General features: G+C 35.4%; 1 protein-coding gene across 1 annotated transcript; it reads right to left on the bottom strand.

The window, feature by feature from the left end:
• Nucleotides 1-11,396: 11,396 nt before the first annotated feature.
• LOC139853693 (uncharacterized) lies at nucleotides 11,397-16,040 on the bottom strand. Its single transcript, XM_071843062.1, has 4 exons — nucleotides 15,988-16,040; nucleotides 12,506-12,849; nucleotides 12,029-12,441; nucleotides 11,397-11,948 (listed from the first exon to the last, which is right to left on the bottom strand). Exons 1-4 carry the CDS (start codon nucleotides 16,038-16,040, stop codon nucleotides 11,397-11,399), a joined length of 1,362 nt encoding a protein of 453 aa, XP_071699163.1.
• Between the last annotated feature and the right edge of the window lie 302 nt (nucleotides 16,041-16,342).

Below are 16,342 nucleotides of genomic sequence, written 5' to 3'. Positions count from 1 at the left end.
ATCCATAGGGCTTGATATCCCCGTCCGAGCTAGAGCGCTAGCCTTTTAACGGACGTATGCTTTTTGAGAAGCGTACACGTTGGTTTGCGTGTATTATTAAGATGATTATACAAAGGGTACAAATTATATATACGTTAAGTTTAGTTACCAGGGTGCTCAATTTCGTAGAATATTTTGATAAACGTTTCTGGATGAAACAACTGAAATCTTGTGATCCACCTTTATATACAGATTATACGATACATTAAAACTATGAACTCACCAACCTTTGTGTTGACACTTGTTAGCATGTTTATTCTCAGGTTCCCTAAAAGTCTTCCGCTGTTTGCTTATATGTTAGACAAGCTATGTGCATGGAGTCTTACATGGCATATTTTTCAAGGAAACGTTGCATTCACCAAATCATCACCATGAATCTTATTTTGACTGCATTGTCAACGGAAGTACTATTGTAAACTATTATTTACGATGATTGTCTATATGTAGAAATCATCAGATGTCGAAAACCTTTGATTTAATATTCATTTATGGTGTGCCTTTTCAAAAGAATGCAATGTTTACAAAATGTATCATATAGAGGTCAAATACCTCGCAATGAAATCGATGAATGACGTGTTCGTCCATATGGATTTGGAGCGATCGTCACAGTTGGTATCAGAGCGTTGGTCCTAGCGAACCAAGTCTTGCATGAGTGTGTCTAACTGATAGTTGTTAGGATGCATTAGTAAGTCTGGACTTCGACCGTGTCTGCATGTTAAAAGTTTTGCTTATCATTTCTTGTCGAAAATTACATGCTTATCATTCTTAAGTCTAGACACGTTTTCCTGCATTTATTGCATAAATAGTGTAAAGACAAAAATTCATATCTTAGCGTATCTGTAACTGTAAACTTTTCCTGACATCTTTCAAAAATTTCTCCGTAATTTATGGGATTTTAGTATTATATATACATATGTAAATTATGTATTGAAGAATATCAATCTAAGTTCTATAATATAATTCATATCAAAAATCAATTCCCTAATTATACAAGATGGATCCCGCATCTAGTTCAAATTTCTTAAACTCCGACAGCTATTCCGATATGGATATTCACCTGAATTCCGAAGACAGTGTAACCGGAATGGATCAACCAATCAGCCATCACCTATTCTGGATGAATTGGGGATGGGTTCATAGCTTACTTAATTATTGGAGATAAGAAGAAGGCGATCCCTTCCATCCACCACATTGCCCTCTTGGCGAAGAACCTGAAGCACTTACCAGCGAACCTGTTCGTAATACCATTTTCTCTCTCATCTCCAGATATCTCGTCATGATCATATACTCTCTCAAATTCTGGATCTTATTCATCCGCTCGTCCGAACTGCCAATCATCCCGGTGTAGTAGAAGAAGTCAACGAGCTTCGCGCTCGGGTAGTGGCTTTGGATAATATGGTGCAAAGGTTACAAGCACCAGCAGAATCACCGGCATCAACAGTACCACCGACAACAACACCAACAGTACTATTACCACCACCAACAACATTCGCACCGCAAGCCTCAACATCACAATATGTACCTTGAACATCAACGTCATACGCACCATAGAAACTAAGGAGTACCAACAACAATAACCGATGAAGTATTGATTCATAACTTCATTGGAGAAATATTTTGCGGCAAATATGTAATCTCTAAAGTCTTAGAGATAATCTATTCCAGCCGTAACCGTAAATCAGATAAGTGGACCGAAATGATTGAAGGAAGAGTAGAAACCCTGACCGGAATGGTGCACGATTTACAAGCTAGACTTGTTTTACCAACAGCATCAACAGTACCCTTAGCCTCACCAGCACAGTCAGTGCTGTCAACATCGCCTCTAACATCACAAGCTCCGCCAGTTCAAGAAAGTACCGTGGACATCATTACGAGTCAACAACGAGTATATTGTATCAATGAGTTATGAAGTAATAACTCAATTTATATGTATATCTTATATATATAAATTTTAAAACCATCATAAATCTTTTCGTACTAAGCTATTATGTATGAATTGAAAAAGGGTAAATACTATTCGGTTAATTCATATTACTAATATGCTATAATGTACATCCTTCGTTAACGACTTAACCATCGTTAACTACAATCTATGTTTCAACTCAATGAATTTCATTTCATAATAAACCAGGTGTATTATTCAATTACATAATTGATTTTACATTTTCATTTTCGATGTACTCAAAACTTTCCAGAAAACATCATCTGTGCCTTGTAAGGTTCACACAAATTTTCCACGAGCACCACACCCTTCACCAAGGAATATCAATAAGAATAAATAATGAAGTATTGATTTTATTAGCGAAATACTCCGCAAAGATTATGTAATCTTTAATATTTTAAAGATTAATCATTTCTAAGTCAAGTCGAAAATCAAATGAGCTTAATATGATACTAACTCATTAAATCTGTATTACATCTGAAGAAAATATACATACATATATTTTCATAAAGACGGTAATAAAAATTCTTTTGTACAAAATATTACTTGTGAAATCTTTAACGTGTAGGTAATACTCGGGAAATATATAAGTTCACAATTAATATGTTACACTTTACATTCTTCAACTTTGATTCAAAAATCATTAACTATACTCACTACCTTAACTACAATACACAATCATTCTCATACAAATTTGATTACATATTCTGATATTGACGGATCAGAATCCAAATCATAACTCTGAACCGGTGACATCACTCTTAGATCTCTACATCTTTCAAAGCTATACTTTGACTTCAAAACTGTGCAAGATCCTTTAGCGTTGTTTTTACCGAAAATAATCTTGCAATCCCTTTTCAAAGTATCCAGTTTTACCACACTTCCAACCAGTCAACTTCGACTTTTCAGATTAGCCTTATTTTAATCTGGACATATACGTTCTTGTTACAGGGGAACCTTTCATGTCCCACCACATTAGCAGTAAATTTACCAGCAATTTCATTAATCTGTGACTTAAGTTTCTTTGAAAAGTCACTATAATTATTCATTGAAACCCGATCATGTACTCATCCACATCTTGTAACAATAGTTACCGTTCCAACTACTGGGAATTAGCAATTAGTATTTCGAATTTTGTAGCAATTCTACGCCAACAGTTATATATATACATATAATGTCTATCTCCTAGACTTACTTACTTCGAATATGAAGTTTCTGAAAAACACCCCAAACTGCGAAACTAGTTCTCCGAACTTTGGAAAAATGCTGATGAAGCAGCAAAAACTGTGAACGACTTTAATAGTCGAAAGTTTAATTATAAAGAGTAGTGTGTTGGAAAAGCACAGAAAAAGAGAAAGTTTGGTGTTGGAAAACGGATTGAGCAAACCATGAAGGAAGCTGTGGACAAATCACAAAGACGAAATCTACCTTCAAAGAATCCAAATGATTCAGTATCTGCTGAAGTCATTAACGAATACCTTGCTTCTGACTCAAAATCCTTTATGAACAAATCTTCTTCATCATCCTTCGATATTAGAAATTCTAAGATATCCTCGTATCTTCCATTATAAATATCCTCGATACTTCTAGAGATATCTTCATGACTATTCTTATCTGAAATCATTCATCTCTTCGAGCTATCTGTGTTACATCATAAAAGAAACTATTTTAGTTTCAAAAATATGAAAAATTCGAAAAATGGATGTTTGAAGTAATGTTGGGAATTGAAGCATGAGTTAGTATAATATAATGACACTTGATCAACGTGATTATATTACAATAAGTCATGATGAGTTTCTAATGGAACGTGATAAAGGTTCACAGATCACACCCTCATCATGAACCATGTTACATAACTCTTTTATTCTATTTAACCTCTAAACATATCAAGAAAATATTTTTCTTGATGATTCGGTCTTTTCCGGATATTCTGGTAATTTGACAAATCAAGATCGTGCCATTACGATTACCTTCTCAGAACATTAACTATGTTCATCCAAAACTCCATACCTACGAATTCTGGACCATTATTCGCTTGACTTAAGGTCGGGAAGAGAAAACGAAAGCATGAAGCTCCGAAATATAATGGAGAATATAAAGCCCGATAACAACCCCGAAATTACAAACCGTGTATATCAATACGTATATAAATATAAAGTCACGGGAGAATGAAAAACACTATAACCCCAAGGTAATGGTAGAAGAAAATAACTTCCTCTGGTGGTAGATGAAAAAGAAGAATGACAGATATAAAAGTTAGGAGTATATCAAGAATCAGAACTGGATGAAGCATTTCACAATCTTTTGGAAGTATGAAATAAGGAAGAAGATGTAGGAGTGGTGAAAATAATGAAACGGAAGTGGTTAATTTATAGCGAAATATCAGACATAGCAATCGAGGTAGATTACGCATTTAATCAAAGGAAATCCTAATTTTCGCAATTACCGAAGAATCAAATCTTATTTAGATTATGAAGATTTTCTATTCCTTAAATTCCGAAAATCAATCGTTACTACGTCAAGAGTTAAAACGAATCTCTATTCTCCATTTCACTCTATCACGATAACTTCCCTCATACGCTTCGAGTAATCGGATTGTTTTGTCCATATTATTCAATGGTGATAAAATTTTATTTATCAACTCATATTCGTCATGAAAACATTTTTATTGTTAGCCATGACGACCTCACTCAAATTTCGGGACAAAATTTCTTTAACGGGTAGGTACTGTGATGACCCGGAAATTTCTGACCAAATTTAAACTTAATCTATAAACGTTTCCGACACGATAAACAAAGTCTGTAATGTTGAGTCACGAAAGTTTTGGAACTATATTCATGTAATCAATTATTCTTTGACTGTTCTCGAAGATTCACGAACAATATATATATAACTTAATGTGCATATATACATACATATATATATATATATATATATATATATATATATATATATATATATATATATATATATATATATATATGATTTCAAGTTATTTAGTAAACGATAGTAACATTCGATTATTGATTCGATTGATATTTAGATAAGTTAACTAAAACGTTTAAGATGAACCAGTAAAACACTAATTTGCTACAGTATTTTTGAATTGCTACAGTACCCGAAAAGCTACAGTGTTTTCGAAAAAAACTAACTTTGCTACATTAAACACTATTTCAAAATGAAAATGTATATATGTATATGTATATACTACGAGATGATGATTTATAGAAACAAATAACCAAAACACTTAATTGATTAAAGTTACACTTCGAGTGACATAGTTTATCAATGATTAAGTTTAATTTTTGATAAAGGTACACATAGCGTAGCGAAAAGTACTAGTTTTCTAAGAGTACGAAAATGCGTTCGAGAAACCGGAAGCGGGACATAAGTCAAACGTAAATGTACAAGACATCGGAACAAAAATTACAAATTAACTATGTACGAAAATATAATATAATATATAATTAATTAATATAAATTATATATATTATATAATAAATTAATATGTCGACGAACTAGATTACAAAATCAGACGTGAGCTGGAACAAGATACCATGCGATCGCATGGCATAATGCCCACAAGCCCATGCGATCGCATGGGAGGTTTGGACAGGTCTGGTGCTATAAATTGATCGAATTCACGATTTGTTTCCTCACAATTCAATTCACTCTCATCTCTGCACTCTATATATATTAATATTAATATTAATATTAATATTAATATTATTATTAATATTATTATTATTATTATTATTATTATTATTATTATTATTATTATTATTATTAAGATTATTATTATTAATCTTAATATTAGTAGTATTAGAATTAGTATTAATATTATAATTTATACATAAAATACTACGACGAGGTTCTGCTCGCATGTTTTCAAAATGAGTTTTTGAGCGGGATAGAGCTAAGGAAAATATGGGTTATAGCTATGGAGGCTATGGGTAATGTTCATGGGTATTGTTCGCAAGTCAAACCTAGTATTTATCATCTCTGTTGCGTCTACGTACTTTCCTTCAATATTGAATCACAATATTGATACGTGAGCATTCATATCTTATCTTTTATATATTATTTGTGTATCCATGTCTAGTGTTCGAGTATATATATTTATGCATGCTTGTATGCTAAATTTCGTCTTTAAACAGTTTATGATGAATCACGAATTAAATACATATATTACTGATAAAAGGTATATGATATGCATGTTTTTGGAAAGCTGGCGAAAAATCAATAACTTCTCATTTAGAAATCGCGTAATTTCGATGAACGAATCAAAAGATATGGTCAACTGAATTATGATTGACGTTAATTGGAATCTGCAATTAATATTTAAACAACTTGTTTGTAAGATTGATAAATTGGATTTTTGAATATTACCAACCGAGTAAATGAATCCTTATATAAGGTACGTCTCGTTTTGTTGAACTATTGTCAAAATTGACCTTTTGAAACGACTTTGGATAACTTTTGTATGTCGATCTCGAGCATTAGGATTGTGATACACTATGACCTGACCTAGCTTGATAGACATTTATTGACCAACATATGTTCTCTAGGTTGAGATCTACGGTCATTTGGAATTCCGAGTTTTGGCCACATTTCGGTGAACAACTTTATGTGCTGCTGAGGTGAGTTTCATTTGCTCCCTTTTTAATTGCTTTTGAAATCTATATTTTTGGGCTGAAAATACATGCACTTTATTTTAAACGCAATGGATACAAGTACATACTAAATTCTACACTGAGTTTGAACCGAAAATCCCTTAGCTTTGGTAACTAGTAACTGCCAGTTATAAGAACTGGTGGGTGCGAGTAGTAGTATATGGATCCATAGGGCTTGATATCCCCGTCCGAGCTAGAGCGCTAGCCATTTAACGGACGTATGCTATTTGAGAAGCGTACACGTTGGTTTGTGTGTATTATTAAGATGATTATACAAAGGGTACAAATTATATATACGTTAAGCTTAGTTACCAGGGTGCTCAATTTCGTAGAATATTTTGATAAACGTTTCTGGATAAAACAACTGAAATCTTGTGATCTACCTTTATATACAGATTATACGATACATTAAAACTATGAATTCACCAACCTTTGTGTTGACACTTGTTAGCATGTTTATTCTCATGTTCCCTAGAAGTCTTCCGCTGTTTGCTTATATGTTAGACAAGCTATGTGCATGGAGTCTTACATGGCATATTTTTCAAGGAAACGTTGCATTCACCAAATCATCACCATGTATCTTATTTTGACTGCATTGTCAACGGAAGTACTATTGTAAACTATTATTTACGATGATTGTCTATATGTAGAAATCATCAGATGTCGAAAACCTTTGATTTAATATTCAATTATGGTGTGCCTTTTCAAAAGAATGCAATGTTTACAAAACGTATCATATAGAGGTCAAATACCTCGCAATGAAATCGATGAATGACGTGTTCGTCCATATGGATTTGGAGCGATAGTCACAGTATGCATGTGTTCATGAAAATTCATAGCTTGACCATGGAGTCATGTTGTGATGTATTTATTTGTAGATATATGTTTTTTAGTATCTTGATGTTGTGATAGTTAGCTGTATATTACTACTAAGTATTTTAGTAGTAATACTTTTTTTCGGACAAAATTCTTATGTATGTAATTAACAAAGAATGTTCTTGTAATCGTTACTGGGGAAGCAATTTTTTTTTCATTTTTTGAAAAAACTTTGTTCACGAACATTATAGATTAGGAACATTTAAAAAAGACATTTTGTGACAAATGTTTTTATTTTGACGGAAAAATGCTCGAAGAAATAATATATAAAAATTATCGTGTTTTTCGAGCGTATTTTAAGGGTTTAGAAATTAGGGTTTAGATATTAGGGTTTAGAAATTTAGGGTTTAGGGTTTAGATTTAGGATTTAGATTTATGATTTAGATTGAGTTTTTAACATTAACGGTTTAGAGTTTAGGGCTTAGAGTTTAAGTTTTAGGGTCCTAAGAAAATTATATATATACATATACATATGTATATATATATACATATGTATATATATACATATACATATGTATATATATACATATACATATATATATATATATACATATACATACATATATATATACATACATATATACATATATATATACACATATATATATATATATATATATATACATATATATATATATATATATATAGTGGTAGGATCAAGAGGGAAGTAACCAATCGGGGGGAAGCAATTTTTTTTTTTCGCTTTTTGAAAAATCTTTGTTCACGAACATTATAGATTGGATGAAAATAAGAACATTTAGAAAAGACACTTCGTGATGAATGTTATTATTTTGACGGAAAAACGCTCGAAGAGTAATATATAACAATTATCGTATTTTTCGAGCGTATGTTGAAGTTTTAGACATTAGGGTTTAGATATTAGGGTTTATAGGGTTTAGATATTAGGGTTTAGAAATTTAGGGTTTAGGGTTTAGATTTAGGGTTTAGATTTAGGATTTAGATTGAGTTTTTAACACGAACGGTTTAGAGTTTAGGGTTTAGGGTTTAGGGTTTAGGGTCCATAAACCCAAAACACCAAACCCTAAACCCTAAACCCTAAACCCTAAACCCTAAACTCTAAATCGGGCTAAATTTTACTTTACAAAACATGAAGAAAAAAAATGTTAACATTCATGACGAACAATATTATCTTGAATGTTATTTTTGTCGATCATTTTCCCGCCAAAATAATAACATTCATCGCAAAGTGTCTTTTCTAAATGTTCTTATTTTCATCCAATCTATAATGTTCGTGAACAAAGTTTTTTCAAAAAACGAAAAAAAAAATTTTTGCTTCCCCCCGCTTCCCCCCAATTGGTTACTTCCCCATTGATCATGCCCATATATATATATATATATATATATATATATATATATATATATATATATATATATATATATATATATATATATTGATTTTTTCTTTAAACAATAGGTGAATATAATAGGTGCATGTGCATTCATATGTGAGTTCTCTGAGTTCTCTCACACCCTTAGTTCCCTCTAGATCTTCACCCTATATAGTAAAAGGGTAGAATTAAGGGGGAAATAACTAACTCGGGGAAAATGGGGGAATCATTCTTGACCACACATTCACCTCTTAAAATTTAAGATCTTATCCCCCACCATTGTAACCCTAAAATGGGTGGAGTGTTATTTTCGTCATTTTGAATTTAAAAATAAAAATATTTTATTTTTTAAAATTTTTTTCCTGAATTTTTTTTCGGAATTTTTTTTTGTAAAATAATATTGTTTTCAATGAATACTATTTTTTTCTAAAAAAATATTTTTGATTGCAAAGAATACTATATTGTTAAGCAATATTAATTGTTAAACTGAATATTGTTTTAAAAGAATACTATTCTTTTAAAAGAATGTTTATCATTTTTGAGTTTTTTCCCCCAATAAACTAACATTTTCGATGAATGTTAACTTATTTCGTCCAAATTGTTATTGTTATTTTTAAAGAGTAAATAAATACTTCTAAAAATATGTTATTTTTTGCCTAAAAAATAATATTCTTTATAAACAATATCATTCTTAACAAAGAATACTATTAATTTTTGCCTAGAAATTTAATATTTTTTAAAGAACAATCTTTTTTTTACCGGCAAAAGATCAAATAAATTATATCAAAAAACAACAAACTGGTCTGGATCTGCCCAGGCCCAGAAACAGAAAAGCATACAGAACCAGAAACACAAAATACAAACCACATAAACACCCAGCCCAAAAAAACAAACTACATACACAATCTACCACCCATTACATTTAAATTCCACAACTCTGCAACATGATAGACTGCTCTATTATGTTTGACTTTAAAAGTCAAACATTTGCATTTTACAAAATCCTGAATTTCTTTACAGATAGCTTCAACACTCCTACTTTCCAGCTTGAAAATCCTTTTATTCCATTCCTGCCATAAACTGTAAACACTAGCAGCAAACACCACACGATTTATCACATTCCAAATGTTTTTTGAACCTGGATATTTTGCCAAACCCAGCAAGATGCCATGAATATTATCTGGAAGACCTCTGAATACCAGTTTCTTCCTCATTTCTCCCCAAACCTTTGCACTATATTCACACTTAAAAAAAATGACTGGTAGAATCCTTTACTTTCCCACACAATGCACAACTGTAACTATTATTAGGCATCCATTTAGCCGTTCTTTCTTGAGTATTAAGCCTATCTAGCGCTGCAAGCCATGCCAGAAAGGCATGTTTGGGCTCAAAACCTTTAAACCAAACTACATTATACCATGGCACCCTTTACCTATTCACTCTAAGGTCTCTCCATACCTGATATGTTGAAAAAGGCACACTCTTTCCTTCATTTGTAATCCAAACACTAATAACTCTGCCATTCACAAAAGTACTTCCAAAATGATGTTTCACCTTCTCTCTTAAATCTAAAAGGTATTTCCACCCTCAACTATCATTACATCCAGATGTAACATCCCAAAAACTCATACCTTTTAATTTTATCAAGTTCACCCATTTACTCCATAATGACTCTTCTTTATTGATTATCCGCCAAATCTGCTTCACAATTAAAGTCTTATTCCAAGCTTTCAAGGGTCTCAACCCAAGGCCCCCTTGATCTTTTGGCACACATACATCCTTCCAGGCTACCTTAGCTTTCCCCTTTGAAGAGTCAGCTTGGGCTCATAGAAAACCTTTAAGCAATTCATCAATCTCTTTTACAAAACCATCTGGCAAAATGTACACAGAAGCCCAGTATGTTTGCATAGCAGTAAGGACTAAAGCCACCATTTGTAATCTTCCAGCATAAGACAGTTTCTTCAATTTCCAATTGTTAACTTTGCTTTGAACCTTATCCACTAAACATTTGCAGTCTTTTATCCCTAATCTTTTTGCAAGAAGAGGAACCCCCAAATACTTCATAGGGATCTTACCAACTTCAAAAGGTAAAACTTTAACAATCTTACATTGCACAATATTTGAGACACTGCCAAAAAAAATTGTGCACTTACTCAAATTAGAAATCAGGCCAGACACTTCACCAAAACTATTAAGAATCTTTTTGATAATCTTCACAGACCTAACATCACCATGGCAAAACACTAACAGATCATCTGCAAAACAGATGTGAGTCAATCTCATAGCCTTAAACTTATAGTGAAATTTGAACCCACTACCAGTTTTAGTGCACTCTCTAAACATAAGAGACAACACCTCCATAACTATTGTAAAGAGGTATGGTGACATGGGGTCACCCTGTCTTAACCCTCTCCCACCTTTGAAAAAACCTTCAATGCCACCATTGATACATGTTGAGAAAGATGTACTGGAAACACAAGCCATGATCCATCTCATCATTTGCTGATGAAACCCAAATTAAACCAGAACATCTTCAAGAAACATCCAATTGACAGTATCATAAACCTTTTGGATATCTATCTTCAATGCACATCTCTTTAGGGCACTAATTCTATTGTATCCTTTTAAAATTTCCTGTGCAACCAAAATGTTATCATGAATTGACCTTCCAGGAATGAATGCACTCTGGTTACAGCTGACAATTCTATCAAACCCTTCTTTCAACCTATTAGTAATCACTTTACTAATGCACTTGTAAAGTACATTACAACATGCTATTGGTTTGAAATCAGAGACTTTTTGTGGAGTGTCAATCTTAGGGATTAAAGCAATAAGAGTAACATTCAATTCCTTCAATAATTTTCCATTGGCAAAAAATTCTTTTATCATACACACATCCTGCCCCACAATGTTCCAAGCCTTCTTAAATAAAAGAGAAGAATAGCCATCAGGCCCAGGGGCCTTTGATGATAATTTATTCTTGAAAATATCACCCATCTCAGAAATAGATTTACAATTAGTACTATTACCCAAAAATTTCTCAAAATGCTTAACAAATTGTTCACCCACCTGTTCATCACTGTAACTCACCCCATTCTCATCACACACATTATAAACCCTACATCTTTGTTTCCTACTCTTTAAAATACTATGAAAAACTTAGTATTTCTATCTCCCTCTTCAAGCCATTTTATTTTGGCTTTTTGTTTTAACACGATCATCTCATCTCTTTTAGTTGCTTCATATTCTAGGAGAGTCTTAGTTGCTATATCTCTAAGCTCAATATCATGAGGCATCTTATCAATATCAGCTTGATTCTGTTTCAGCTTAGCCTTGAGATCCTTTACCTTGGTAAACACATTACCATTTTCCCAATTTAACCTATTAAGATCTTTTTTAAGCAGCTTCAATTTAGACACCACTTGATACATTTTATGACCACTAACAACTTCATCCCACCTTTGAGCAACAATATCCAAAAAACCATCTTTGGAAGCAACATGGTTCATGAATCTGAATGACCTTTTCTTTTTCTTAACTCCATTTGGAATGCCCAAAACAGCTGGACTATGATCAGACACACCACAGAGGATTTCTCAAAGATTTTGTCCATGTAAAATGAAAACCTGTACACCCCAAGTCATCTACCTCAATCTCAACAATGCATTTATTAAATTCCTGCATATCCTCATTAACAAGAAAGCATCCTATGCTATGCTCATTAGTACTTCCGGTGACATTAAAATCTCCCATCAAAATCCAAGGATACTGTTTAGTAATAGCAGTTTGAATATGAAGCTCATTCCATAGTAACTGTCTTTCCCTACCACTATTACTAGCATAAATGAAGCTACAATAAAGTTTGGTGCATTTATCAGTGGTCTCTAGTAGACAAAGGATGACCTGTCTAGTCACTTGAACAACCATCACATTCACAATACTACTGTCCCATCCAATTACAATCCTACATCTGTTAGAACTCAGTGTAACATTATCAATATTTTTAAAGAACAATATTGTTATCAAAGAATATTGCTAATTTTTGCCCATAAAGGTTAATATTCTTTCAAGAGGAATAATAATTTTTACTGAAAAAAATTATTATATTAAATATATCTAATATTACTTATTATGTTCTTATAAAAATAGTATATGATAAATCTTGTTTCAAAATAATAATATTCTTTTAAAAGAATACTTTATTTTTTCACATATAAAAGCACATTCGATTTGTTACAAGATCAAATTCATCAAAAAGTGTAAGATGCTCATATGAATCAGAGAGATGCAAGTCATATATCAATACAAAAAATACATTAAAGATATTGTTTTCGAAGAATACCGATTAATATTGTTTTCGAAGAATACTATCTAATATTAACTACTTTTATCAATGATCATGCATATTTTAACCGTGGGGTTTAATATGCCTGCTCAATACGTAAAGAGGGGTTTAAGGATCTTAGAACGTGGCTCTCCGGTCCGGCTTCCGTGAATAACCCTGGCCGACATGATGATGTCGGCGGGGTGGCCAAGTGATTAAGTCCACCTCCGATAACGGTCGTCGATCAAGAGGCCCCAAATAAGATCGTAGGTACTAGCTTACAAAAGACTAACCTGTTAACCTTGAAAAGATGCTGAATAATGCTGTTTTACGTAATGTGTACCGTATGTGATGGTTACGTAATGTGCTGTGTCCGGTAAATGATGATTAGGGTTTGTATTTATAGGCAAACCCTAATTCTAGAACCGTCCCAGATCACGTTAATCTTATCCATAACTGACTCCCCCAAATCACGGATATAATTATGGAAGAGATATTTACTTGACAGCTAAGCAACCGCTGTACCGGGAACAAAGGCATTCGCACGCCGCATACCGCACACAAGAACACGCATACGCACAATAGTGATTGTCCGCATACATTTGCGGTGCGCCTGCGGGTTGCGGTATCATTATGTCCCCCCAGTTTGATGTTATATAGCGCGAGGCGTATGATATCAAACTATTAAGCGAAAGAAAAAACAAGAAAACGGCTAGCATTTAATATTGCGCGTGCGCCTCGATGCCATTAAATGCCTGTCACAATCGCAGAAGCCCATTCGGCGGACATGACATAAAGTGGCAGTGTGTCAGGCGCGTGCCAACCACGCGCGTACATGTAATCATACCCAACTGGCATCCACGCGCATAAATAAAGTGCTGGCCGTCGATTGCGTAACACGTGTACAGCCACGATCACACCACTCCATCCCATGACTCCCAATCTTCCCTATAAATACCCCATTTTGCAGCTCATTTCCACTTTCCTGCTTCAAGCTTCCTCGTTACGCTGCCAATTTGAATTCCGATCAAAAATCAAACATTCCGGCCACCATTTAAAGGTTAGTATTCATCTGATTACTCCTAGAAAATGACTAAAGCTAACGAGACGTATGTAGATAGCGTAGAGTCTGTTATAGAGCAGAAGCACATAGATTACTTAGTGAAACAGTATCCTCCCTTAGCTAAGTACAATACGGTGCCACCCCTACCCCATCAGCGTGCTCACGAGCCACCGGAGAAGAAAGTGGCCATCTATGAACATGCGTTCAAGCATGGTAACTTTAGGGTTCCTCCCTCTGACTTCTTCTTAGGCGTATTAGATCACTTCAGAGTGGGATTAGGGCAACTACACCCGTATGCCATAGGCAAAATAGTTCTTTTTGAAATGTGGTGCGCCGCAATCGACAGGGTACCGTTGGTTAAAGTTTTCTGTCATCTATACCGCCTAGCCAATCACCACAAATCCTGGTTCACCTTCTTCACCCGACAAAATTTCACCAAAACCCCAAAGTCGAATGCGGGTAACTGGAAAGAATCTTTCTTTTTCATTGACCAAACTGTAGTTGGTACCGCTTTTCCGCAAACGCTTATATGGTGCGAGAAGGTGGAAAAGGATGTGAACAAAACCCCGGTCCTTGATGACGAGGAAACAAAGCTGTTAGCGGAGTGCGCTAACGCACAGCTGGTGCACCGGTCATACGGGAACGTGATGTTGCGGCTAGGGAAGATATCCGCACACTGGCCATGGGAGGATGTGCGTCCAGCCATAGTCGGACCGGATGGAAAGGGTAGGAATAGTATAATCACGTACTATCAACAGTTTTCTATTTATGTGTTCTAACGCATGCGTGCATGTTTGCAGAGATGAAGATGAAGAGAGTACTGACTGCGGAGGAGATTGCGGGCATCGCCTTCCGCAAACAGAATGTGAACCAACCGTTAGAGCAGGAGAAGACTGGCGAGAATGCACCTGCCACCTCCGGCAATAAGCGCAAGGCCGCCGAAGCCTCCCAATCCCAACAGAAGAAGAAGAAACTCACTCCCAAACAGAGGGAGGACAAGCGGAACGATAACTTCGTTCCCATCGAACCCCGTTCTGCGGATCTACCTCCCCCATCTGGTAAGAGTTCAGCTGTCGCGCATACCGCACATTTAAGTTTGCATTTATATAACCACTTATTAATACGCAGGGCATGCGGAAGAAACTCATCACACCCCACCGCGGATCAATCCGGACCTCGAAGCTACTGCCGAGTCAAAGGATAAGACGATACACCTAGACTCCGAGTCCACACCAACCCCGCCACATGGTAACTTCCGATTGGCAAACCTGGCGCAGCTCACCCAGTTATCGGCGGAAAACGCCGCAGAGCAGTCCGCCTTCTTCCAACAAATCTTCCCGGCTGAGTTCCGCAACCAACTAGCCGCACTGCCTTTTAATCAGGCGCTCCACGCCTTCGTCCAAAACGGCCTTGTCTTTTTTGGCATGGTTGAAGATCAAGCCCGCCGTTCGACTAACTTGTATCAAGTGGCCTTGCGGAAAGAAACAGAGCTAGGGCTGCTGCAAGCGGGGGTTGATCAGGTGAAGAAAGACAGGGACGCCGCAGAAGAAGCGCGCAAGGCGGTGGAGTTAACCGCGGCGGAAACCAAAACTGCACTGATTGAAGAGAGAAAGAAAAACCGCGAGCTGGTTGGTGCGGTTGACCAGTCCAAGGGGGAGGCGGAGCGTCTGCGGGTGGAGCTGGAAAGGGTGACGAGGGAAAGGGATGACGCGGTAACCAACCGCGAGCTGGCAGAGGTGGATCTGGCGAAGCTGCACACTGCACTCCCCACCATTGCGCAAAAGGTGATGGATTCTGGGCCAGTTACCGATAAGTTCAATGCCTATGTTGACGCGGTGAAAGACCACGAAGTCAACAAGGCAGTCTTAGAGGTGATTCAAGCCTGCAGCCTCACACCACCATACCCTGACGCTGTGCAGAAGAAATTGAAGGAGGGTACGACTGCGGCATTGCTGGAAGTGGAGAATGCTACCACCACCATTCCTATCCCTCTAATCGATGTGTTTGCGGCGGACCCAAACATGCCGATTGATGGGTTTCTCAAGGAGGATTTTTAGTTTGTGTTTGTGATGGTTT

This window comes from Rutidosis leptorrhynchoides, chromosome 6, assembly GCF_046630445.1.
Source record: "Rutidosis leptorrhynchoides isolate AG116_Rl617_1_P2 chromosome 6, CSIRO_AGI_Rlap_v1, whole genome shotgun sequence".
Classification (NCBI taxonomy): Eukaryota; Viridiplantae; Streptophyta; class Magnoliopsida; order Asterales; family Asteraceae; genus Rutidosis; species Rutidosis leptorrhynchoides.
The sequence above is the reverse complement of the archived record's forward strand: the minus strand, read 5'-3'. Positions and strand labels throughout refer to the sequence as shown.